Source organism: Mugil cephalus, chromosome 10 (assembly GCF_022458985.1).
Source record: "Mugil cephalus isolate CIBA_MC_2020 chromosome 10, CIBA_Mcephalus_1.1, whole genome shotgun sequence".
NCBI classification, from domain to species: domain Eukaryota; kingdom Metazoa; phylum Chordata; class Actinopteri; order Mugiliformes; family Mugilidae; genus Mugil; species Mugil cephalus.
This window is the reverse complement of record NC_061779.1, coordinates 2,593,424-2,619,134: the sequence shown is the minus strand read 5'-3', so window position 1 is coordinate 2,619,134 and position 25,711 is coordinate 2,593,424. Positions and strand designations below refer to the sequence as shown.

General features: G+C 42.8%; 3 protein-coding genes across 4 annotated transcripts; 1 reads left to right on the top strand and 2 right to left on the bottom strand.

Moving 5' to 3' along the window:
* Positions 1-2: 2 nt before the first annotated feature.
* Positions 3-4,961, bottom strand: uevld (UEV and lactate/malate dehyrogenase domains). Its single transcript, XM_047596458.1, has 12 exons — positions 4,653-4,961; positions 4,047-4,131; positions 3,878-3,943; positions 3,614-3,777; positions 3,367-3,508; positions 3,170-3,264; positions 2,956-3,061; positions 2,507-2,677; positions 2,243-2,407; positions 1,915-1,999; positions 1,182-1,305; positions 3-1,074 (listed from the first exon to the last, which is right to left on the bottom strand). Exons 1-12 carry the CDS (start codon positions 4,692-4,694, stop codon positions 910-912), a joined length of 1,410 nt encoding a protein of 469 aa, XP_047452414.1. The 5' UTR covers positions 4,695-4,961; the 3' UTR covers positions 3-909.
* Positions 4,962-5,119: 158 nt separating this feature from the next.
* On the bottom strand, positions 5,120-9,951 carry spty2d1 (SPT2 chromatin protein domain containing 1). Of its 2 annotated transcripts, XM_047596457.1 has the most exons (7): positions 9,449-9,951; positions 8,623-8,737; positions 6,944-8,507; positions 6,864-6,907; positions 5,976-6,135; positions 5,794-5,871; positions 5,120-5,688 (listed from the first exon to the last, which is right to left on the bottom strand). In XM_047596457.1, the coding sequence occupies exons 1-7, from the start codon at positions 9,509-9,511 to the stop codon at positions 5,595-5,597; spliced, it is 2,118 nt and encodes a 705-aa protein (XP_047452413.1). In that variant the 5' UTR covers positions 9,512-9,951; the 3' UTR covers positions 5,120-5,594. The 2 variants fall into 2 exon arrangements, with proteins under 2 accessions (XP_047452413.1, XP_047452412.1); XM_047596456.1 differs by having other exon boundaries at positions 6,864-8,507; positions 9,449-9,950.
* A 642-nt stretch (positions 9,952-10,593) lies between these two features.
* Positions 10,594-25,293, top strand: tmem86a (transmembrane protein 86A). Its single transcript, XM_047596459.1, has 3 exons — positions 10,594-11,631; positions 18,930-19,194; positions 20,543-25,293. The coding sequence occupies exons 1-3, from the start codon at positions 11,611-11,613 to the stop codon at positions 20,968-20,970; spliced, it is 714 nt and encodes a 237-aa protein (XP_047452415.1). The 5' UTR covers positions 10,594-11,610; the 3' UTR covers positions 20,971-25,293.
* The last annotated feature ends 418 nt before the right edge of the window (positions 25,294-25,711 follow it).

The window sequence follows — 25,711 nt, the reverse complement described above, 5'->3', positions numbered from 1 at the left end:
TCTGCTTTCAGAAATTTATTGCACATCCACTGATTCCTTTAGTCCTTCTAAAGGTTTGTCCAAGGTTGCTTCATATCATAAGTCTTTTTAAAACGAGTAAACGAATAGAAAAACAAAAAGAACACAGAGGCATTTACAGGGTTCTCCTAATTGATATACACCGATCAGGCATAACATTATGACCACCTTCCAAAACAGGCCTCTAGATCGTCCCACAGATATTTACTGAATGTGGAGGCCAGGTCAACACCTTGTGCTGTTCTTCATGTTTTTTTGAGTTGTTCCTAAACCGTTTAGTGTGTGTCTGTGTGAGGCTGCCATCAAGGAGTGTCATTGCTATGGGGGCGGGTGCTACATGTCTAAGTAACATCCACACCAATGAATGTTAGGTCCAAAAGTTTCCCAGCACCGAAGAATCGTCACAAGTTGTTTAACGTTAGTTTGGTTTTAATGTTGTGGCTGATCGGTGTAATAATAATCTTAAAAGTGAAAACTATACAAACTGTCAGTTTTGAAGTGACCCCCCCTCCCCTCCCCTCCGTAGTGCACATAATATAAATGCTTTATATTTATCTGCCGTCACCTTGATTTTTTTCCAAGAGAAAAATAGATCACACATCTTTGGTTAAGAAACTCCGTGAGTGCGCACGTGGAAAAGTTAAAAAAAAAAAAAAAAAACATTAGTGCAAGATGAGATCATTCAGAGACCAAATATGTCTAAATACAAAAAATGCATTTGACAGTATTGCTTTAGTGCATAATGCCCAAGGCAATGGAGAATAAAGTCTTACGCTTAATAGATTTTTCTTAAATTAAAAACTTCAGTGTTAGTACCAAACGGAAACTGCATGTAACTTCTGCATAGGCACCGTCCAGCAACTGTGAGCGAGCAGCTTCTCCTCCGATCCTTCATAACCTGATCTGACTCATGAGGCTGGAGAGGGAGGTGATGCTGTCCTTGAGTTTGGAGTCTTCTTCCTGTCCCAGCGACACCCCGGCCAGGCGCGTGGAACCATTCGATCCCATGATGCACGGCAGGCTGAGAAACACCTCTGCCCCTATTCCACCCCAACCCTAGAAAAAAATAAATAAATAAAATGCAGACGGCTATTAGTTCACCTCTATGCTCATGACTTCACTCTCACGACACATAATGAAGGAAAATACGTGAGACTCTGTACCTGAGCCAGCGTGGAGACCGAGTGTGTTTTCTTCTTGTTTGTTAAGACGCTGTTCGTGATGTCGGCAACGGACAGACCCACAGACCACGAACGCTGCCCTCGATTCTTGATGAGCTCAAACGCTCTGCAGGCATAAAAAAAACAAGACATGGTATGTTAAATTATCACGACAAAATCCAACTGGACTGTTTCTATCATGCTTTTGAAATATACAGACTAACAGGTGGTTTAGATCAGGGGCCCCTACCTACTACATGTGTCCTATATCAGTCTAGTGCTATTTATAAATATACTTGATTGTCATTTTGCATTCAACATTAAAAATGCACGGGTTCAAATATTTCATTATTTTTTTCCCCATTTCAAACATGCAACAGTGTGGTGCTGTGTGAAACAGCGATTATCAGACAGCTCCCGTTCCGTGCGGAAACAAAGTAACGTAAGAAAATAACGTCTTCTGCCTCCATTTGTCCCTTTACTAAGATATGAATCATGTTAATGTGTATTTGAAGAAGTTTCAGTCACCATTGTTGAAAGTCAAGCAGGAAGTGGAAACAAAAAATTAACCTGAATGGCAAAAAAAGACACAGTGCCCACTAGTGTTTAGGTGCTGTTATTACAGCGGGAGCCAGACTGATGAGTGCACAAGTATAAAAGACTCTCACCAATTACACCACCTGTGTCCCGCAGCACTGCAAAAGTACCTTTAATCTTCGGTTCCTGATTTACGTACCTGTCTAAGAGAGGTTTAGTGGCGTTTCCTGATGCGAGCTCCGTCTGTCCGTTGAAGCTCTGGCCAGTGTTACTCATCACAGCGACTAGAGGACAAAAAAAAACAAACACCGACATGCTCAATCAATTTGCATGACAAGTGTTGAGAATGGAAAGAACATACAAGACGGGCAGGTAGGGCGACATTGCTGCTTAGGGTTCAAAACAATTAAATGGCAGATGTGCAAACAAGAGAACCAGTCGAAGGGCAATCGTGGTGGAAATAATGAAAGAATTAACTGCAACACGAGGGCTTCATTTACATATTTAATTGACTCTTTCCGGCTCACCTTTGTTGTCTGAAAGTTCTCCTATGACCCACGCCTGCTTATGAGTGTTCAGGTTAATGTCCAGGGCGTGACTTAGTCTCTCTGAGTCCAGGTTACACCCGGCTCCGATCACCTGCGTCGGAGGGAGGCCGCTTTGCCTCCAGGCCACGTGGGTCATGATGTCCACTGGATGGGATCAAGGGAAAAGGGAAAAGGAGTTGAAGATACAACCGTGTAATGAGCAGGACGGTCTGCAGATGGAACGGTTCTCGCTGTTAAACCGACCTGGTTGTGACGCGATGAGCATCACGGCGTGAGGGCTCAGACGCGCCAGATGTGGGATTATTCGTCTGTACAAGTCCACGTTCGTCTGAACCACGCTGAGGTACGACTGCTCGCCACTCCACGCGTTTGCCGTCACCACCACAACCCTGGATCCTGCAGAGGCTGCCAAGTCTAACACAGAAGGGCAGGACAAAGTGTCGTCAGCGTAAAGTGTCGTCTCTAGTTACAAACAGTGTGCTAAAACCTCAGTTTATCCCTGAGGTTAGATTAGTTAATCTTATCCTTCTGGGAGAGTCAGAAGCTCCGTGGAATTTATTGAATGCATGTCATGGTTGAGGTGAGTCATCAAGTGGGCTGTCCAAAAGCTCTACATTTAGAACAATGTGACATCAGCGATGACTCAGCAATGAAGCGCTGTTGTGTCGCTGACGGGGCAGAGTGTGACATACCCTTGGATATTTCCACATGTGGCAGATTGAAAATCTCTAGGTCTGTGCTGCCGCCCTTCGTGGAACTCTCAGCAATGTCGATGAAAACAAGTTTATCCACTTTACACTGGACAAAAAGTACAAAAGGAAAAACAAAACAATAAAATCTGAGACTCCGACTCTTTGTGCTATTATAATGAAAATCCTAGACTCATACTGTTGAAAGGTGTTTTACCTTAGATAAAATGCTCATCACCGACGCCATTCCTAAATCTCCTCCTCCGATAACCGAAACTTTGTTGGGCGGTTGATCGTGGTGTCTGAATCCGACTTTAAAAGGACACAGGGTTAAGCCATTAATTAACATCATTATAATTAATTATTTATCCCACTGCCCCTTATCTACATTAAAGCTTCATATCAAACAGGTACCATCGTTGATCTTGAGGTTGGAGACAAATGTCAGGAGCTCATGAGGATCTTTGCTTTCTCCAGTGGTCTTCGCCGACAGCGGAGGATCCTCCTCAAACTTTGCACTCATCTCTTTCAAAAGACCAACCACGGTTGACTTTGGCTGTTAGAGCAAAAGAAACGGCAAGTAACGAAGCATGAGCATTTCACAAGACAGATGTATGGACATTATTCATGTCACAATGAATGAATACACGTTAAGCTTTACATAATCCCAGTTGTGCAGCCCCGGCAGGTAAATCCGTCCCCGGTTGTCAACGTGTTTGCCCTCCCTGACAACCATGCTTTCAGTGGGTTTCAGGAGGCAAATAGGAGGAGTGAAGGGGAAGGAGGGCAAGAGCCACAGCTGAACGGGGAAGTTGTAGGAGCGACCTTAGGACAAAGACACAAAAACGAAACAAAACAATGTGTTAGTTGCTGTGTGCATCATTAAATCACAAAACCCTCTCAGTTAAAATTAAACCAGACTCACCTTCATACTTGACGGGTATGTTTCCGTTTAATTCTAGGAGATCTTTCTGCGAGTTGTCATTGAATGCTGAAATTCACACACAGGAGTGTCATGAGTGGATGTAAGAGAAACGTAAACGTGTAAAATAGGTGGATGAAAAGATTTAAAAAATAAAAATAAAAAAGCTCACTGTATGTGCCTGCGGATGGAACCATCCTGGGGTAGATTCTGTGGATTTTCTGCAGCTCCTCGACAGCAACATCGTGAAATTTGTACTGGAATCAGAGGGGAGGGAAATTAAAAATATTAACCTGGGATTCGGATGGAAATGAGAATATGTTCACCACAATACAGCAAAGCTCGTGATGGATGTAGTGATACTAACCCAACAAATACAAGCACTACTAAAGCTCATTATTTATTTATTTATTTATTTATTGTTTGTCACCTTCCTCAGGGTCTTAACACACATCTCAGATACTGTGAGTAGACAGCTTGACTTGGACTTTTACCTGGTTCTCAGTAGTACATGGAGCTTTCATTTGCTAGCTTTTGAACAAGCAGGTATAAAGAAAACTTACTGCCTTGCCTATTTTAACATTAGTAGATGTTAACAAAAAATTATAGTGTATTTCTGTTATGTCCTCGTGTCCTTTTCTTCCACATACGTCAAGCAGCAGAGCGGGTTCGGCCAGTTAATGCTAACATAAACTAGCCTGCGCCGCTAACAGCGACCAATTAAGGCTCCCCTTAGAAAAAAACAACTGAAAGCGAGCAACGTCTTTTCATTACTGACCTTGGACAGGATTTTCACTATCTTCTCGGAGGTGAGGTCCATCTACTCAAAGTGTCACCACAACACGAACACGACTCAACTATAAAGAATATTGTCGCGTCTTCCAAGTCGAGTCTTCCAAAACTTCTCGGTAGGAAAATAAAACTTCCGCAAACTTTCAGACGCCCCGCCCACTTCTCATTTACGCTACGGCAAGCCGCAAGCATACTTGATGCTAATGCTAACGCTATTGACAGGTCCCGCTTCACCCAGCAGCCTGAAGGTTTTTTACTTTGAACACGAAATCGCTTAAATAAATTATACGGCGCTCCAAATAATCTAAAGAAAAAGTAAATTAATTCAATTAAGTTTCCAGTAAGATCCCAAAAAGCAATACTATAAACACTTAAGTAAAGCTCAACAATTATATAAAACCCATTTATGCAATGATTTCTGTCAAACCCTTAATAAACACACAACATGTCAAATGATTTTCCGCATATTTAACTGGCTTTACAATCAAAGATTGTTCGTAAAAAATATGCAACATCGTCTGCTCAAAAATAGCATGTTATCAACATGTCATCATTAGACTTAAAAAAAAGTCACACTCTTTCATATTAATAGTTGTCTTTGCAGTTCAACTCTTTTTAAAGTTTGGAACTGTTGTAAACCCTGCACTCAGTGGGAAAGGGGAATAAATATAATGGGGAGACTGGGAGATTCTTTCTATTCTAATGCCTGAATGATTTGTGCATTATTTATCTTTTTTTCAGGTTGTCTTTTATTAAAAAGTCTTGTCTTTTTTCTTTTTTTTTTCTCCTCTTCAGCCGGCGCGACTCCACTTGTCCAAACATCCGGGGCCTAAACGGAAACAGTCTCTGGGTTTTAAAGTGTTGAAATGGCAGATCCACGGTCCCAGCTTTCAGGGGACACGTGATTATTTTTTATTATGACGAAGCTTCAGTTTTTTCTTGGCCTCTTGACAGTTTTCTTTTTCATTTCCTCTTGCTCCTTTTTCTCCTCCTCCAGATCCTCCAGCACAGCCATTTTCAGGCTAAAGGAGAAACGAGGAAACACAGAAATAATTACATCATATTAAAAGGAGGAATACAACAGATGCAGGCACAAAAATAAGTGACATCCATCGTCATCATATTACCTCCTGGCCTCTTCTTTCTGCACATCCTTCCAGCTGCTCTCCATAAATTTAAGGGCATAGTCACTCTCATCTTTGTATCTGAGGACGTTAAAAGACACATTTCATACAGACTTTTCTTTACACTTCAGGGTAAAAGGCCTCCCTGTATTTAAACTAGAATCTATGGGAACAGGAACACTGACCTCGATCGATCATAACCAAAGATTTCCTTAATGTGCCTGGAAATTTCGTCTTGCTCTTCACCTCCGTCATCAATAAAATCGTCCATCTCTGAATCATATTCATCTTCCTCATCCTCATATTTTCTCTTGTACGCAGACGTGATGGGGGGCAACATTGGTCCTGCATAATAAATACAAAATAAATTAGTTTATATTCATAGTGTACTGACATATATACTAGAATATTTTGCTTGGGTCCATGTGTTCATGCAATTTGAGGATTTTTTTTTTTTTTTGAGTTGACAAGAGTTAATTTTACACCCAAAAGCTGATGACACTGAAGTTTTTGCTCCTCCTGTGAGAAAGATTGCCACTCTCTGACCCAGTAATGATAACAAAGGCTGCGGAGCGCTGCTGACGTGCTTCATTTGCTTTGCCAAACAAACTCTGGAACACTGACTGCTTGTAAAATATCAGCAAATAAAATAACATATTTAATTAGATGCAAAACCTGAACAGAAACTACAGCAATATGCTGAACATATTGAGTCATTTTTTTTGTGTCTTATTATAAGATGCAAGCGGCAAATATTGAGCCTATGGAGCTGGTGAGTGTTCAGAGGATGAAAGCAAAAGTGTACTCCGCGATACCCCCAAAAGTGTAATATTATCTTATCTAGTCATCGTCTTTATTGGCGTCTGTGCTGCTTTATTTACCTTTTTTTGCAGCTGTATTATTGCCAATGTTTTGTTAGTAGCTTTATCTGTCTGACCTCAGCCACTTTGTACCACTGCACTAAAAGGTGTTGTAGAGATAACAGGTAAACCACTACTCATATCTGTACACAATGTCCACAGTTAACTAAATCCAGTTGTTAAAGTAACATCACATTTCTCTCTCTTTATTACCTGGCGGTCTGTTCATCATAGGCCTGGGAGGCATTCCCGGTCTGTTTGGCATTCCAGGTCTGGGTGGCATTCCCGGTCTGGGTGGCATTCCCGGCCTCGGCTGCATTCCCGGCCTCGGCGGCATTCCCATTCCGGGCGGCATTCCCGGCCTGGGCGGCATCCCAGGTCTCTGTGACATGCCTGGCCGAGGAGGGCCTCCTGGTCGTGCTCCACCAACATTCTTAGAGGAGATAGTCTCCGACACAACAGTGCACTTGGGTCTTCCGGGTCCCGATCCCATGCTGCCAGCTGGTCGTCCTTGTGCCATCCCTTGACTACCGGGCCGTACCAGTCCATTCCCTGCAGGCCGGGCTCCTCTACCTGCAGCCTGACCCTGTAGGCCGCTCGCACCGGGCCTGGCCTGCGGCGCAGATCCAGCCTTTGCCTGGAGTGTGCCTCCGGGCCTTGCCTGAGGTTTAGAAGGGCCACCGGAAGAAGATCTCATTCCTGAATTACTACTAGATTTTACAGCAGAATTAACTCCAGGCCTTGATGGTTCTCCCTTTCCAGACTTATGGGCTCCAACTGTAGCGGCTCCCTGCTTTAAGGAGCCACCCTGACTAGGCCTCATCTGTTGGGAGCTTCCATGGTGAGACTTCTGGCCTGTGCCAGGTGTACTAGACGGCCTGGTCCCAGGAACACCTGAAGCTCTTTTCTGAAGGGATGACGAGCTTTCTTTTTTGCTAAGGTCACTTGAGGTGCTGGCTTTGAGGCTAGATGAGGGCCTTGAACCTCCCTGTTTGGCTGAACCCTGAGATGATGTGGCCTTAGAGGGAATTTTACCGTTTATAGCGCCAGATGAACTCGATAAGCTCGTCTTGGATCGGTCTCTATCGGTGTGAGACGTCTTGGCTCTGTCTCTTTCTCTGTCGCTAACTGAGGGTTTGGAAGAAGAGGGACCTCTGTCATTAGTCAGTGCTGGATGAGATTTCTTTCCTGACCCACTGGACACACTGGACTTTTCTAAGGAGGACTTGTGTGGTTTGCTGTTATTCTGTTCCTTTTCTAAAGTGCTTTTTCTTACTGAACTAGAGCTAGACTGAGATTTGCTGTCTCTGTCTCGGTCTCTATCTCTATCTCTGTCCCTATCTTTGTCCGACCTTTTGGCCTTGCGCTCCATCTCCAGTTCTCTTATCTCATCAGCTGTGCGAAGCCTTTCGTCCTTTTTCATTGCCTTTGGTTTGAGGTCAACTGGCTCAAACTGCTTCTTCTCAGCCAATTTGAGCAAGTCTGCAAAGTTCAGGGGGGGCGGAGCAGGTTTGGGTGGCCCGCTGGCTTTTTTAGAAACAGGTTTGCTCCCACCAACACCTGTGGTTCTCCCAGGTCTCAGTGGCTCCTGCTCGGTCTCTGAATCTGACTGTTCATATTCATAATTATCCTCATCATCTGGGTCAAATGAGTTATTCTGAAATCTGCCTGCGTCCGTTGATTGATCCTGCATTTCTTGTTTTGATCTCCTCTTCTTGGGAACCTCTACCACCGGGACACCATTGTAGCCCCGGAAATTGTCCTTAGTTCTGGAGGCCATGGCTCGTGCTTTGCGATCCGACTTCAACTCAACCCTCTTGGCGTTTAGTTCCTCCTTCTGTTTCTTCATTTCCAGTTCTGAAGGAAAAAAAATAGTCAACACACGATAAATAATAAACAAAGAACACACACTGTACAATACTAATATGAATATCAAATTATAACGATCTCAAACGGATGTTGTCACGGGTACCTTTCAATCTGGTCTCAACAGTTTGCTTCTTCAAAAGCGCTTGCACAGCAGCAGGATTTACGCCTTTCGACTTCGGATCCTTCTTCGGTGGTCCAGTTTGTAAACTGTATCTCTTCTAATGAAACAGAGAGAAATTGTACATAGAAACATACAGGTTACATGTTAATAAATAAGAGTTTTCCCATGTCTTAAGTACAAGGTTGAGAAACTATTATTCATCAAGCAGATTGATCTAAACATCATAGGTCATAGTTACACCTCTTCAAACCATATATTGTATAAATATGGACAATGCGTTCCCACTTTTAGCAATGGCTAAAGTGACGCCATTTTCCAGGAGCGCTACCTTGTGACTTTGTCCGAAATCGCCCCCCTTTCAGTAGTGTCTGAAACCTTAGTGATCAAATTCTACGTCCTACACAGGAAACTCAAAAATTCCCATAGAGCTTTGCAAAAAGTAGTGGCCACTCAACGGGTGGTGGATATCCCATCATGCATTGCGTCTCTAGCAGCGTTAATGACTGTTAGCGGCTGTTAGTGAGACACATTTTTTCAAGTTTAGTCACACAAATATTAACTTGTATTTCAGTTATGCCCAAGTCCCAATGCTAACTTGGAGGAGGAGGAGCCAGTCACCAGGGGGAGCTCTAGTACTTCAGGTTCACTCCATCCATCTTTATGTACAGTCTATGCTTCAAACCCCAAATTAAGGAGTTGGCAGCTCACTGCATTATCAGAGGCTCTCAGGCAACGTTGCTCACAAACCCTCGCCTTGCTGATTGGCCTCAGAGGTAATAGTGGGTGCAAATATCAGTCTTTAACTCACCTGTGAACCACTGCCGCCCTGATTTTCCCTGGCGATGTTCAATATGTTATCAAAGTCCATCATTTTGGCAGCTGGTGATGTGATGCAAGCTGGCTGTCTGAATCCAGTGGAGTAATACAGAACCAGGAGCGCAGTGGTTTAAGCTTTTAAAGCGTTATTAAAACGCTCCCAGCTATACAGCGATAAAGAAATCTATTTTTAATAATCAAATACGGCCCACAGAAAGGAAGAAACTTGCTGCTACTTTACTTCTTCACGGTACGATTAGCACGCGTTAGCAAAGTTAGCTAAGCTTACAGTCCGTACCGTGGACGTCAGCTAACCAAGAAGCCCGAAAGACGAACTCGCCCCGTTTCCCGATAACATCCCATCTAAAGCCAGATCCATCCAAATATTGGCACTTAAACTAAATCCTACTGAGAAGAAAAACAGCACAAAAAAAAACAGCCACAACAAACGCCGGGTGTCGGCAGAGGATAGCAGCGATAAAAGAACCAAGACTTAAAGGTCCAAAGAGGAGTCAGCGGAAGTGAGATGACTCCCCTGTGCGCACCTCCGGTTTTGTGGAGGAAGTCGTCGAAATAGCAATATCAATATTAGGAATAACACGCTAATTGTGTTTAATTTTAGATAGCATTGCCGTATTTTTGCAGATCGGATAGAAATTTACGGAACAAGAAAAAAGAAAAATATATTTCAAGTACACGCATGCAGTTTTTTTTATTTTATTTTTTTTTGTGGCTGGAAATTCCGCCTTTCGTCCCATTTTTTTTCCTGCAATGTTGACCTTTACAGGCCACAAGGTGTCGCCACTATTGTAGATATGCGGAATATTCTAGAAATGTGATGTGGCATCGATAACCAAATCTATTCAACTCTTGATTACACAAACACGTGTTTCACAGTTACTGTCTGAGGCAAATTTATTTATATGGCTTCCTTTTGCACATTATTCGCTTTAAAACCTTGTAAAGCATGTATATGTACACATGAGTTTACATATTTAATTTTATTTTTCTCAGTTATACGTCTATACTTTTTGTGTGTGTGTTCTGTGTGAAATTCTGACTGTTTTTTTTTTGTTTGTTTGTTTTTTTTTTACCACTGGTTGTAGGTACAAAAACAAATTTCACAGTGCATTGCACTATGTATAACTGTGTACGTGACAAATGATCTTATCTCTTTTGTTGGAAGTAACTCAAATAGAAATGGGCTGCAGAGCTGCAAGTCAAGATCCTGCAATGAAAACTATATTTGGACCAAATGTGGGTATGTAAGCAATGATCTCTTTTTTAGAGTTGTTTACAAGCTAGCTAGCAAGCTGTAGTATGTTATATGCAATGGGATGTTAAATACTATTTTTATTTTATTTTTTTTAATATTTTGTACGCAGTTGTAAATGTAATTTCCCCATTGCGGGACAAATAATGTGTCATTTGTGTCAAATTATGTGTAACTTCATAAACCTTAGTCAAAATAGATATTGATAAGGACTTCTGAGTCATATTTCTGAGAAATATTACCCTGTGATTAGACAGTGCAAACTATTTATGTTTTATTTATCTTTTCATACAATTTTTTTAAATGTATATTTATTTCTGTCAGTATTCCTGCTGTGCTCTGAGACATTGCACCGAAATTTAATTTTGGTGTAAATTACAACTATATATATATATTAGAAATCAGTACAGTATGAACTGAATAGTCCCCTATCGTTTAAATAGATCAGCATTTGTTTTTTGGGTGTATTTTTGTTGCATTTCTCACCTCCGATCTCACCCATTCATGCTGCATCGTGAATGCACAATCAAAAATAACCTCGACACATATCAACCATTTAAATACAGGCCATCTGCTCCCATATGTAATTGTAAACACCAGCGACTCCTCCTATCAGGGCGTCCCTCACCCCCTGACCACGCCCTTCGCCCCGCTACTCTCTGATCCTATTGGCTAAGGGCGAGGGGGTCTACCCCACGTTGCGGCCTCGAGGCCCCTCCCACCAGACGTCGGACCGCCCCCCAGATCGAGAACAAAAACAATCGGCATCCCTCTTCAGTCAGTACAACATAAACAAGGAGACCCAAGCCACTTTAGCTGCTATTTTCCTCTTCTTTTTTTTTTTTTTTTTTTAAATAGTCCCGGACGCCAGCAAAGGAGAAATGGTTTCTCCGGTCACAGTGGTGAGTATCATCCTAAAATACCAGCGTTTGCAACTAAAACATAGAGACATTTAAGCTAGTCCCAAGACAACAGGAATCACGGAGACAGGTCCTCGCTTCTATTATTTTGTACCCGCATTGTCCAGACTCGTAAATCCCCGCTTTTATTGTCTTATAGTCGTTGTTATTCATAGCTTGTCACAGTTCGTCTCGGAAGGCCAAGCGCGTGCTCTCTTGGCGTGTCCATCTTTTAACGATCCCGTTAAGTAAGACTCGGACAGAAAGAAACTATTTAATTAATTAAAACGCAGACACCCGCTACGCCGTGTTATCGCCTCGACCGTTTTACACAATGCGTCTGTGCGCGGTGAAGACACAGTGCAGGAACTTTTCCGTGAAGCCGCTTCCTTGACAGCCTCTTCCTTCCTCATCGGCATTCAGCGAACATAAGGACGTTTTTTTTTTTTAAACAGGGGTGAAAAGCACCCGCCGCGGACAAAAAAGAAAACCCTGTTATCTCATGTGACAAGCTTTTTTCTGTTCTTTTTTTTCTCCTTTCCTGTACCCTCCAGTGACGCATGCGCCGTGCAGTTTGTAGCAGCAGCAGCAGCAGCAGCAGCAGCATTTGGCTGTGGCTGCCTTTCTTTTCATCTCATTTGCTGTAGTTGTGCTTTATATAGACTATTGTGTAGGCTACACAGTCCCATAATCGACCCAGCTAGGAAATGCTCTGAGCTGACAAAAAAAAAAGAAAAAGGAAAGCTGCACGGATGAATAATTTAACTGGCGCCAGCATCTTCTTACTTTGACAGTGCTGCTATGAAATTTTACCCCGTTTGCAGGGGTCATACAAGATGGTGCGGTGTGACCCGGCCGGTAGAAGCCCTGATGTGCGCTTTGGGGAGAGGAGCTTGTGTGAAGGAATGCTTTCTGTACAGATTAGTTGCCCCAGTGACGAGTGAGGACGCTGTCTGTGCAGGTTCAGGGTTTGCTGTGAAAAGGAAAGGAGACTTTTTGGAAAGCGCTGTTTCCCTGTAACGCATGTGATCGACTTTGTGATCATCGCAACACATCACATTAACCATCGCAAACAAAAATCATTCTGTTTTTAAACTCCTTTGGTTTCAGATAAGGGGCGGCACAGTGGAAGGTTTGACTAATGACAAGTGGTTACAGAAACTGAATGAATGAATGGACTTAGATTAACTCACGCTGTCTTGAGTGTACTTACACAGAGAGCATGATGTACTTAAAAAATGTGGACATTGTACTTGTTGTTGGGTTTCCGCCTGTAGCCTACACATAAAACTACTCACTTGCCCCCCGAGTGAACCGAACTCTGCGCACTTAAAATAAATCGTGTGTACATGTTAACAAATTATTCACCCAAGACCGAGTGAACTGGAAGGAACCCTGCACTTGTACTGCTTGTCTGCGATTGACCTCAGGTTATCCCAGGAGCTGAAGCAGCCGTAAGATGGAGGGAAACAGCGCTGTGTGATGCTATAAAGAAATAACACTGTCATATGACTCACATGCCAGCTGTGCCTGCCAGGAACGTACTTATGTTACAGTTTCCGTCTGCCCTCTGTTGAGTAAACCAGACTTAAGCGGCCTTTGAATATTTTGGTGTATCATGTTTCTGACGCCCTGAATGGTTTATTAGATGGCATCCCTGCTGGATGTTGTAAGGTGCTTTAATACAGCGCTTTAGTCGGATTATGTTTGCGTCCTGCAGCCGCGTGTCTCTACATGCGCTCTAGTTTCTGATGGTTTGTATAAACTTACATCATTTTACACTGATTTCATCAGTTTTGGATGCCATTGAGAAAACAATGATGTCTGCAAAACATCCTTTGTTTTTAAGTAACCATGCAAATACAGCCAATAATTAACTGTATTATTGTTTAACAGGTTAACCCCAACCTTAACCCCCCTGCAGGCCGGTGTTTACAGCCAGTAATCTGTATGTAGCACATGCAGCATATATGCAAACACACTCGTTTGATTCCTCGCTTCCTGCGCTTATTATTTACACTGGCAATAGCCGACTGTCACACAGGACTAACATCCATTGCTAATGTCCCCGTCTCTCCGTTGTTCCTGCAGACAAACTGACGCCTCAATGAATTTGGCCGGAGTAGGTTACGGCTGAGATGATACCGTGCTGCATAACCACACACATCTCAATCAAGTGTAACAAAAACAACCACAGGAGGGTTGACCCTGAGAGAAATGAAGCTGTTAGAGCCACTGTAGAGCACTTTATTACATCCAGAAAGCAATTTGACGCCTCCTTGATGGAAGAATTTGCTGCAATAATCACTTTTTACTTGAGTGGGTTAGGAGAGATATTACACAGGCAGTGGTAGGTGATATTAGAAAAACAGCAATATTCTGATGACGGATGTTGTCATAATTCTTTCCAATTTAATCCAACTGAACAAAATTGCTTTTACAGAGCGCCAAGTTAAATTGTGTTATTTTGTATGTGTGCTGTATGTGCTTTATAGGCAGCCTAGGCTTTTAAACATGACACCACCCAAACACTAGTTGGCGCTGTGTGCTTTTTTTTTTTTTTTGCCAGTCAGGTTAATTTTTATTTCTACTTCCTGCTTTACTTCTCAACAGTGTCAAACATGAGTCATAGAAATGTCTGTATCTCTGAAAGCTCCTCCGCTAACCTTTCCTTGATATCTTCCATCTTTATTAATTCCAAAACAAAGTCAGAGATGGAGAAGCAGCCGGAAATACTAAAGCGGAAACACGCAACGAAAGCGGACCAGTCACAGACACGGATACATACAGGGATACAGACATTTGTATGTATACTCACGATCACGAAAGTTCGGTAAAAGTTTCAGTCGCCATAGTTGAAAAAGAAGCAGGAAGAGGAAACAAATATTAACCTAAATTGGCAAAAAGACACAGCGAACCAGAAGGATGAGTTACGTACATAGGTTACAGCGTCTATTGGCGCGTTCCATTTGCCTTGGAAGTTGGAGCCGAGACGTCACGCCTGAGTTACCTGCGTTCCAGGTACAGAAGTCAGAAAACTAGATGGCCGTGTCCTTGAAAGCTCCGGCCTTGTCCAAATATAACTTGGTGGAAACTTGTTCAATATTTACATTGTTTGAGTGCAGAGTGAAATTAAAGTTCTCGATATTAACTAATATTATTACTATAATGTCAAACTAAATTTAGGCTGTTCAAGCTACGCAAATTGTGAATGGAACAGATAACTTGAACCAACTCATGAGTTTTTACAATGATGAGAACTACGAGATCACACGAGGCAGAAATTTATAACAAATATTCAAATGTTTTAATTGTTTCCACTAAATATAGAAAAAAATACACTATTAAATACAGTTTGCCACGATAGTGTGACCACTGTTTTGTTTTTACCAGGCTATTGTTTTTAGCCGTTGTTAGCGCAGCATGGGCTTGTAGTTCCCATATAACACATGAAAAACTTACACCGCTTACACAGCATTTCAACGTATATATGTGGAAAAATACTGTTTAATGCAACAAAAACTAATCAGAAGTGCTAATAAACTGAATATTATAAGAGCTGCTAATTACTGTTTGCGCATGGGGCGGCCATCTTGGAAACTCATCTCGGGGGAAGTGAGGATTCTACGAGTTTCTGATCCGAAAATCCGACTATGGGGGCATGGAACGCACCATACGTCCTGAAATACTCCAAAAGAGCCTGTAGGTGTTTGTGTCATGTCTGACCCTTATACTTGGCGCTGTTTTCTTTTTGTTATGTCCGCAGATTGCGTGAAAACAATGGGAAGCACAACTGTAAAGTGTAGCCCAAACACAGGGTGAATTGGACCAGAGGTTATGAGAATCTCTGACTTCCCCTCACCTTCCTTCCTGGAGCCTTTATTTTTCACCTTCCCAGACCCTGATTAGACTGTTGATCCACGCCCCCCCCCCCCCCCCCCCCCCCCTTTCCACAGACAACAATCAAACTAACCTTGATTATCTTATTATCTATACAGTCATCACACTCTCCTTACAGTATAAATAATACACGGGCCCTATCTGTGTAATGACACACAGAGATAAGTTGTGTTTTTGTGTTCCCTCTGATTAGTCAGACACCGGTGACCTGATAAGCAGACTTTTGATATAGTCTGGTCTGGGACAGCTGCCAGTGTTTTGACAGAATAGATGGACCCACCGTTCACCCAGATACACAAGCGTGACAAAGTGCACGATGAAGTGGAGTACATTAGTTCCCATTATGAATCCAACTTTAGTCTTATCCCTCTGCTATTGTTACGTCCATCTAGAAGAGAGTGGAAGTATCTTAAGTGGAGCAGGATACAGAAAGTCCTCGTCGCTTTTATCCACCTATATACAACAACCTCTTGACTGGTTTGAAAGCTGTGAAATCATCGTGTTGCATCACGTACTTCTGCTCGGGTGAAGTTACAAACAATATTTAATGCGTTTGCTTGACTCAGTGTTTTTGGTACTAAGATCAACTTCACTGTCGTGTGCAGTCTAAACTGATATTTCTGCATCACTTGGCATTGAACTGGCTTCAAGTTTTGGTGATTCAATAAAATTGACTCAGTATTTTAATTCCCCAAGTCCCAGTGCACTCTAAAAAAAAACCAAATGTTTCAACACAACAGTTTCCATTAGTCTTTTTGAGTTCCAAGAATTGTATTGAATTATGGGAATTATCTTTTCTTCTACAACAGTGTTTTTAATCAGGAATTAATCAAGATGGATAACTTAGCCTAGTCCACACAATTATTCATGAATGAAATTATACTCACTTTGCAATTTTGTTCAGGATGCATGTTCTTTCGTCTTTACTGCATGATCAGAAACTCGGCTAAGCTAATGTGCGGCAGCAGCTCAGGTGGTAGAGATAAGTTATCAGCTTAAAAATGATCAAAGCATCAAATGTTTAACTTAAAGGTTTTTATCTAATAATAGCGTGAAAAAAATGAGCATGTCACGCAACACTACAAATGGCTGGAAGTTATTTGACGGCAGATACGCATCAGCCAACATCTCAGGCTCATCTTTAGTCCATAAAAGTCGCCGCATGCCAACAGTTCTCATCTTGTTCCAATACATATTTTGATCGTATCAGAGCAGACAGCGACAAACCTGTTATTCCTCTTTTTCCCATCATGGTATCATCATGGTGAACTAGCCTTTACTTGTATGACTTGTATTAGCGGTGTTTAAAGGAATCATGTTTGCATGGTGCGTCCAAAAGCACCAGAATGTACTTGAAAAGATTTTTACAAATGCAATGTGAGAAAAATATGGAAAGTACAGAATAACACCCATGGTAGAAACATGTGCATTTATATATAAAACATAAAGTTAAAGAACGAGCTTTAAATGGAAATCTCTGATACATGTGAATTTCATTCAGCAGCTCAAGAGGCTGGTTTGAAATAAAATGTCCACATCTGGACAACAGCTACTGACTGAGTCACACACAAAAAAAAAAACCATGGGGTGTCTCGGCCTCAGCCGATCCCGGCATTTTGTGTTTTGTTGCAGGAGTCATTAGCCCTGTTCACACGGGATTAGTTTCACCTGAGGACGTCCTGTGATTCACATGTAACCTCCTGCGTCTGTGTTTCATGTGGCGCATTCACACGGAATGAACGAAACGTGTGTTTTAATCAACTTCACGCTGCTTTGCTACGGCTCTGCTACTTCCCGTCTCACTCCAGCGCATCACAGACAGGTTTAATTACTTTGCAAATTATAATAGATGATAAAAATATATTTTTGCTACTGTTTATCCCTGGAGGGGGAGGAGATTACCAGCAACCTGTCGGTATTTAAATCTGCTCCACCTTTAACAATGAACACATTAATGGGTGATTTAATGGTTTAATTCGTCTGAACAGGTGAATAGTTCAGCTCTAACATCCGTCCACACTTTGAATTAAGCACATCTGTCGTGATTCTTAAGTGACAAGAGGCAGAAAAGTAAAAACTCACCTGTAAATCACAGAGATGTCGATGCATACGGGATTACTAAGAGGACCTCTGAGTTAGTGTAAATTTTACTTTACAAATCACGGACATGGACAATTCGCACTGGATTAAAATCACAGACAACCTCCGTGATTATTACAAATTACCAGAGGTCTCCAGGTAAAACTAATCAGGTGCGAACAGGGTTTAAGCAGCAGAATGTTAAATATACAGACGTCTTTAGAAAAAAAGGTGCAGTGCTGCAGTCTGACAAGGTTCTTAGCTGCTTCTTAGCGTCCTCCTGGCTTGTTTAAGTCTTTATTTTGTTGAAACGTGTTCGTGAACCTGTGCTGGAAGTCCTATCAGCTACGCCAGGCCAGGGCCAAGCGTGAAGTCACTCAAACCTTCTATTTGATCGTGCACTGTAATTCGGTCTCTGCTTGTTTCCCCAATGGTTGGCTTTCCTCTTTACTCTTGTTTCCTTTAATCCCCTCTACTTATTTATGTGAACTTTGAGATCAGAGCAGATTGTTTTCTCTTACCACAGAGTGTTTGTGGAGAAAGATGCAAAGGGGGTAACTGGAGAAATTTGGACTTGAGACATAAAATCAGGCGCTCTTGACGAGTCTTTTGAATTCTTCTGCTGTTACACCCCGTCTTCCTCCTCCTCCTCCTCCTTCTGTCCCCCAGTGGTTTCAGCTCTAGTGAAATTTCATTCGCCTCCCTCCCAACTTTTCTGTCTTTTCTGTCTTTTGATCCCCCGGCCTTTCTGACTTGAGAGTGGTTCTAGTGATTCTCCGAAGCATCAGTAGGTGGTCTTTTCAGAAATGTTTTGAAAGCTTCTTGTTCTAGTTTTTTTTGTGTGTGTGTGTGTGTGTGTGTGTGTGTGTGTGTGTGTGTGTGTGTGTGTGTGTGTGTGTGTTTGTTACCCTGTTGGCCTTTAGCTATTTGGACAGAAAGAAATATATCTGGTAACACGGTTGGGAAGAAGAACCTGAGCCTTGAATGTGCTACACAAACTTTAGATACAAAGAGGAAGAAAAAAAGCAATAGGGTGGCAAAGGAGGTCAAAAGGGAGAAATGAAAAAGGTTACATGGAGTCAAAAAAAAAAAACCCGCTTCTGCTTTGCTGTTTCTGCCAAATGCTCTTTCGACCACAAAACAAATGCACGTGACGAGCTAATAACCACATCAAGTGGGCCTCACATCTCCAAAGTTTCCGCTGATGTCGAGATGTGACCGTGACATTTGCAATTTCAAACACAAGGCGTTCTGTTTAACTTTGCACAGTCCTACCTGCTGCACGGCTTAGCTCACAGTGTAAATGTTAAATCTGCTTTCAGGTGAAGAGCGAAGGCCCCAAACTGGTGCCGTTCTTCAAGGCTACCTGTGTGTACTTCGTCCTGTGGCTGCCCACCTCCAGCCCGTCCTGGTTCAGCGCCTTGATCAAATGTCTGCCCATCTTCTGCCTGTGGGTCTTTTTACTGGCCCACGGTTTCAGCTTCCTCGGCGCTCACGCCAGCGCCCGCAAGATCCTGGCCGGTCTCATCTTTTCCGCTCTGGGCGATGCCTTCCTCATCTGGCAGGAGCAGGGCTACTTCGTCCACGGTGAGGAGGATCTTTATGTGCTGAGTCTCGTCTGGAGGACTGTCTTTATTAAAATGGATTGTTACATTATGATTTATTCCAACCTGGGTCTTTCTTACATCCCTGCTATTGTTTACTTTAGATTTGAACCCACAAAGGCATAAATAATTTGAAGAGAACGTCCTCTTGGTCAAACAGGTTTGAAAATGAACGTTGGGTATTTATTACTCAGACTGTGTTAGTCGGTTATTAGTGCAGTCAACACAGCTTGTCACATTATTTCACATTTTCTAAAGGTCTTAATTTCAGTTTCACATCCAAATTAGTGAGTGTTATTGCAGTTTTCAGTGGTTTTCAACCTGCATATATTTGATCCACCCTGAGCGCTGCCCTGGGGCAGATTAAAAATGATCTTAGCTCTATTTCAAGTGCTAATCAGAACATGCAAGTTAATGAGTCTCCCACGACACCTTTCTGCAGATCTTTAACAACAAAGTGCATTATTAAAAAATGAATGGTTTTCGCCCACTGAAACAGTAGGGGGCCTCATAATTTGAAAACGGATGGAGATCTTGTTAAGTTGTGCAGAAACTTTGAACAATGCAACCGGGAGCGAGTTCTCGTCATAAAATATCTTAAAATACAGTAAATTACACGTGTGAAACGGATGTAATTTGAGGAAAAAGTCCTCTGTGGTTTAGTTATATAAAGTCCTCAAACATATTTGAGTAAAATAATCTTATTTCTATAAATGACCTCTTTTATAAAATTTTCACGATGGACCACAAGGGGTCTGCGGGCCCCCTGTTGATAATCACTGTAGTGGAAAACTACAAACATGAGAGACGAGAGACAGTTCTTAGTGCAGTTAGCACAGCTTGTCCCGGAAGAAGGACACATTATGTCAATATTTTTTGAAGGTCTTAATTTCACCTCGACGTCCAAATGAGTGACTGTTGTTACAGTTTTCAAAACTACAAACATGAGAGACGAGATGTAATCAAAGTGTTTCACTTCAAAGTTTAATTATGGATTAGTATCATTATTTTGCAGTAGATAGAAAGTACCTATATTACCTATAGACTGACTCTCAGTACATACTAGGATACTTACGTCTATCCATGACCGCCTCTGTCTGTTATTAGGATCTAAAATTAATTATTGTATGAATATGAAAAGTGTGGAAACAATAAATTAGAATGAACACACTATGAAATAAAAATAAATTATTGTTTTTATTATTTTAATGATGTGTTTTTAAAGGAAGGAACTTTTAACGATCGGTCTAAAAGTGGCGGGAATCCAGACGTTTATTAGCTTAGCCACGTTAGCTGTCAGTCTAAATTACACTCTTTCTGATGTCCTGCAGGTCTTTTGATGTTCGCCATCACCCACATCCTCTACTCGTCTGCCTTTGGGATGAAGCCTCTTAACGTGCGCGCCGGCCTGGTGATCTCTGCCGTGTCGTCTGTGAGCTACCTGCTGCTCTACCCCTACCTGTCGGGCCCGTTCACCTACCTGGTGGCCGTGTACATCGCCCTGATCGGCTTCATGGGCTGGAGGGCCATCGCGGGCCTGCAGCTCGCCAACGACCTGTGGACGTGGACCAAGCTGTCCGCCTGCCTGGGCGCCGTGCTCTTCATGGTGTCCGACCTCACCATCGCCGTCAACAAGTTCTGCTTCCCCGTGCCGCACTCGCGCGCCATCATCATGGCCACCTACTACGCCGCCCAGATGCTCATAGCGCTGTCGGCCGTGGAGTGCCAGGACGCCGAGGTGGCCAGGAAGAGGTCATGAGGTACGGGGGTCTACGAAGAGCACGGGGCGAGAGGGAAGGTGGCCGCACCCGCCCCCGTAACCCCGAGTGATCATGGACACGTCTCACTGCCAGATCCCCAACCCCCAGCCTTCATCGCGGTGTGGCGCTCCCGCACCTGCGTTGCTACGGCGACCGGTCCACCACGGTCTCTCCGCTCCCACCGCCCTAATGTCCAACTAGTACGGTAGTCTAACGTGTGTCCTCTCACCGAGAAGACGCTGTAGTGTTAACGTCAGTCCCCCAAAACCCAGATTGGACGACCTAGTTACCATGGAAACCAGTGTAGTTATATTAACCTGCTATATATCGAGTATTATCTTACTTTTTAAACCATTATGTTTTAATTCTACGGGGAGTGACCTGAGCACCTTTTTTGGGGAGTGTGTATGTATGCGTGAGGAGAGTGACTGTATATGTTTGATTAATACTTTTACCTCGTCCTTTACCAGTCCTTTCACACGCCCCCCCTCCCTACACACACACACTGTCTCCCAGCACATACATGTCATTTATATGGTCCAGTGAAACAATACAACTTAGTATTTTATGAGTTTTGTTGGCGACTGAAACCTCGTTTTTAAAGGGATTTTTTTGTTTTTTACCAGCTCGCCCTCGTTTGTTGCGTTCCCCTGAATTAAGGGTGCTATTTTTAAAGTCTGGAGCATATCCACACTTGTTTTTATTATCTGCAGTCCAATCCATTTCACAGCTACACTGCCTCCGTTCTCTACGCCGCTGTTTTAAACACCGATCGGGCATAACATTACGACCGTCTGACTCGGGCTCCCTTTGGAGCCTCCAAAGCAGCATCTGAGACTGGACGTGGGCTTTTCCGAGGGAAAAGTTTGATGGAGTTGTTGCATCCTGCTGCGGTTGGCTGCTGCTTTAGGTGGGCGCTACATGTCTAAGCCCACATGAATGACTAAAAGCTGCAAAAGTTTCCCAGCAGAACGGGGAATTGCGTTAAAGTTACGGTCAAAGTTACGCACATCGCCCGTTGCTAGGTTTTAATGTTGTGGCTGATCGGTGTAAAAAAATGAGTGTAAGCCAAAGAAGGAGGAGTGAAAAGGCTGAGAGGAGGTCGCGTGTCTGTAAAAAAGCCGGCGTGCATTGTTTGGGGAGCTTGTTTGTGGAAGCTGGATGTTTCCTGCAGGGATTCCATTGACACCGCTGTCAATGTCCCACTGTTGAAGAGAGGACACGGTAAACACTGCAGTCACAACACACTATTGTACACCTTCAAACATGCTGTACGGTGCACCTGCTTCTCCCCCTGGTGTTACGTGAGTCTGCCTGTCAGCAGTTTTTTTTTATAAGAAGCATAGGTACAAAATATCAGTGTGCCCACACCTGGCACCTTCATCCCCTGCTGGTTTAGTTATTAGGAAAAGTTCACGGGGATCTTATTGCTGGCCCCGGTCACCTGACCCATGCTGTCACTGACCGGAGCCTGAACAGGCAGGACTTATGTTACTGGCTTCTTTTTTTTTTTGTTTTTTTTTTTGTTGCGTGTCTGTCGATGCCTCAGAAGGTTTTCACTCACTCGTAACAACACGCACACAAACATACAGCCAGACGACAAAAGAAAAGAAAAAGAAAGAAAGAAAAAAGGGAAGACATGGAGCTGGCTCGTCACGAGAGGGAACCGTTATCACATTATTCCCGATAATTCCACCCACGCAGGACGCAGATTTAATCCTGCAAAATCCACCGCAGCTAATCCTCGACCCGTTTCATCTCTCGCTCCTTTCGTTTCTTTTCCACCCGGCGCACACTTTTAAAAGAAAATGAAGTAGCTTTCGCCTCAAGACGTCTGCGTTCGTGCACGTCAGAGCCAGAGATCCCGTGAACCGACACGGTTTTTACAGAGGAGACACACTACTGGTTATTTTAATGTATTCTCACCATAGTTTAATCACATTCCCGTTTTCCCAATGCTGGACGTTATTCCAAATGTATTAAATAGAAGTATTAAAAAAACAAACAAAAAAAAAAACGTATCTTATATGCTGTTTCTAAAATAAACAGTCATGGGGAAGAAACAAGCCCGTATTATGGGTTCCTTCTGCAGGCTCAGTGACTCTTAATGCTGTCGGTACAACACCTCATACGCACAACAGAAACAAAAAAAACCCCCACACACATCAGCCACCGTGACACATCTGCAGGCAGAACACGGTGCAGCTGGCGCTTCATCGAGGTCCTGAAAACATCCAGGGAGTCTTGTTTTGACCGAGAAAGACACCGACGTCCCAGGGGGCTGTTCTTGACCACTGCTTTGCTTTGCCAGATACTTCCTCTTATGTCCTGTCCCGTCCTCCCGTCTCCGCTAGAGTCTCCCTCCACAGAACTGCCCCTCAGACTCAGCCGTTAATAGAAGCCTTCGCGGTGGAAATGCTCCCCCTTTGTTTTTGTCTTAAAATCGAGGTTTAGTGGAGACTGACTCCAGTTAAACCTTAATGGGACGGTGAGAGTGAGTCAGTTCATTGCACTCAACCTTATTATGAGTAGGTCTTATATGAGTGCTGCTTATTTTGCCACTCAAACTCAAACCCTCCTGACTTTTGCTCTTAAAGATATGAGGGACACCAAAAGACAAACTTAATAACTTAAAAGTATTTTGGGAGATCCTAACCAGTCATCTTTTCTAGACTTTAACTTAACGAAGCAGGACGTTATTGGGAGCATTTAGTCTTGACTATGGACTCTTCACTTTAACCTCTTGAGACCTGAGCTTTTGTCTGCTATGCATTTTTAATTTTTAATTTCTCCAAGGTGTCTGGGATTAGTTGGACCCAGGACGTATAAAAACTTTGAACAGGAAGTCCATTTTTAAAACAATAACAAAAAACAAACATGGGGATTATTTCATGTTATTTTATAATGAAGTCAACAAAATAGAAAACTGTTTATTTTAATATCTCAGCAAAAGCAGAATTGCAGACAATGAAGTCCCAGTGTCCTCAAACGAGGACTTTAGCTAACTGACGAGCTAATTAGCTGTAGCTTCTTACTATCGACAGAATTTGTTAAATTTGATAAAAGTTAATAAGTGTAACTAAACAAGTTTCAGTTGTTTCAATCTGCTGAAATGTCCTCACATGTGGACGCAAGGTCTCAGGAGGTTAAATCACGACAGAAAACACAGAGGCCTCGTTTAAGGGAGAGGAACTTGTTAGCATGAGAGGCCTCTCTCTCTATCTCTCTCTGGTGCACGGTCGCGTGACGCCGTCCATTCAGGAAGTTGTTACTGGTGAGCGATACTGTAGCTGGAATTAGGTTAGGAGGTGAAATATGACGCACAAGAGAAGACTGTCCTTCCATCCGGGCCTGTTTCCTGCCATCCTGTCCTCCCGTCTCCACGGATGGCAGGACAGCAGGCGCATCGTTTTACCTCAGCCCGTCAACAGACCCCTTGTTCTGAGCTTTGTGTGCGCTAACAGAAGGGACCCGAGGGAGCTGTGGGAGGCAGGTATGGCCCGGCCTCCAGGCCGAGTTCTGACCTGGAACCAGGTTTCTCTCGGCCCCTCTGACTAACTTTTGTGTTTGCTTCTTGTGATGTTGGATTTGAAATCATTGCTGTTAACGCACCGTTCTCACCATCATCCTGTTCACTCGAAAGCAGGCGACATTCAGAAGCTGTTTGTTTATCTCCACTCATGCAAAGACGGAGAACGAGTCGTCCTTACGCACCTCATGCAGGTGTTTTCATCAGAGCGTGAGCTCATGACAAGTATGAGAAATAACCACTTTCTCTGCTGCACGTTTCTGCAGCCAGAGCTAAGGCCAGTCAATCTCTCCTTAAAGCTACCAGCTCTAGTGTTTGAAACAAAGGGTTGTCGTGTACTGTATCCTCTGAAGTATTTGCAAATTTTTGTTTAATTTTTTATTTTATTTTTTTTTCTTGGAGAGAGGAGTTTGAAAGTGTTTTGAAAGTGACAAATCAGAGTCAGCATTAATTTCCCTTAGCGTGTTACATCCCTTAATGTGGATTTTTTTTTTTTTTTTCCTCATAAAGAGTGTTATTTGTTTATTTGCAAAAATCAAGGCCACTCCACACTGGTGATATTTTTTGCAGTGGGACAAAAAGGCCGAGCTTGTTTTCTGCAAATGACATCTGATTTTCTTTTTTTTTTTTTTATTCACTGATACACTTTGCTGTCCTCAACTTTCACTTTAGTGATTTTTATTTCTTCATGACTGTAGAGACAGAATAGTTTCTTTGCTGTAGTGAAACTGCTATGAATGTGAATATATATAATGGAGAAATAAATGCAATTACAATGCAACTTCAACACAAAGACCTCTGGTCGTCCTTCTTCTTCTTCTTTTGTTTGTTGTTCCTTCCAGGAATGGAAGGTGCTGCAGCTAAAATGTCAGCTGACATTTATAACTCTTTGTGTGTTTTGTGTTCCTGGTGAAGCTGCTGGTCCTCGGCTGCTATAAAGTGCTGTTACAGCACAAAGGGCCCGGGGACAACAGAGAGCTCTGTTCTAGTAGCTGCTGATACTCTGTTGTCTGGTCGAGGTGGAAAGTGCACTTTGAACATCCCAAAAAAAAAAAAAAAAAAAAATACAACTTTTTGTTAAACATGCACACACACATTTTATGGTTTATTCCCGTGGGATCTGCGCCACTTCTCTCGAAATGTGTCTTATTCATTGCGAGCCAAAATCTTTAGTAATCAAAGAGCACCAGTCTTCCTGCAGAAATGAGTCA

Excerpts from the sequence above, each read along its gene's own strand:
- tmem86a (XM_047596459.1), top strand. The coding sequence starts at position 11,611 with ATGGTTTCTCCGGTCACAGTG. Across the intron at positions 11,632-18,929 it reads TGGTTTCTCCGGTCACAGTG|GTGAAGAGCGAAGGCCCCAA; the intron begins GTGAGTATCATC and ends ATCTGCTTTCAG. Across the intron at positions 19,195-20,542 it reads GCAGGGCTACTTCGTCCACG|GTCTTTTGATGTTCGCCATC; the intron begins GTGAGGAGGATC and ends GATGTCCTGCAG.
- uevld (XM_047596458.1), bottom strand. The coding sequence starts at position 4,694 with ATGGACCTCACCTCCGAGAAGATAGTGAAAATCCTGTCCAAG. Across the intron at positions 3,778-3,877 it reads CATACCCGTCAAGTATGAAG|GTCGCTCCTACAACTTCCCC; the intron begins GTGAGTCTGGTT and ends CTTTGTCCTAAG. Across the intron at positions 1,075-1,181 it reads CGGTCTCCACGCTGGCTCAG|GGTTGGGGTGGAATAGGGGC; the intron begins GTACAGAGTCTC and ends ATTTTTTTCTAG.
- spty2d1 (XM_047596456.1), bottom strand. The coding sequence starts at position 9,511 with ATGATGGACTTTGATAACATATTGAACATCGCCAGGGAAAATCAGGGC. Across the intron at positions 6,136-6,863 it reads TATGATGAACAGACCGCCAG|GACCAATGTTGCCCCCCATC; the intron begins GTAATAAAGAGA and ends TTTATTATGCAG. Across the intron at positions 5,689-5,793 it reads CAGAAAGAAGAGGCCAGGAG|CCTGAAAATGGCTGTGCTGG; the intron begins GTAATATGATGA and ends TTTCTCCTTTAG.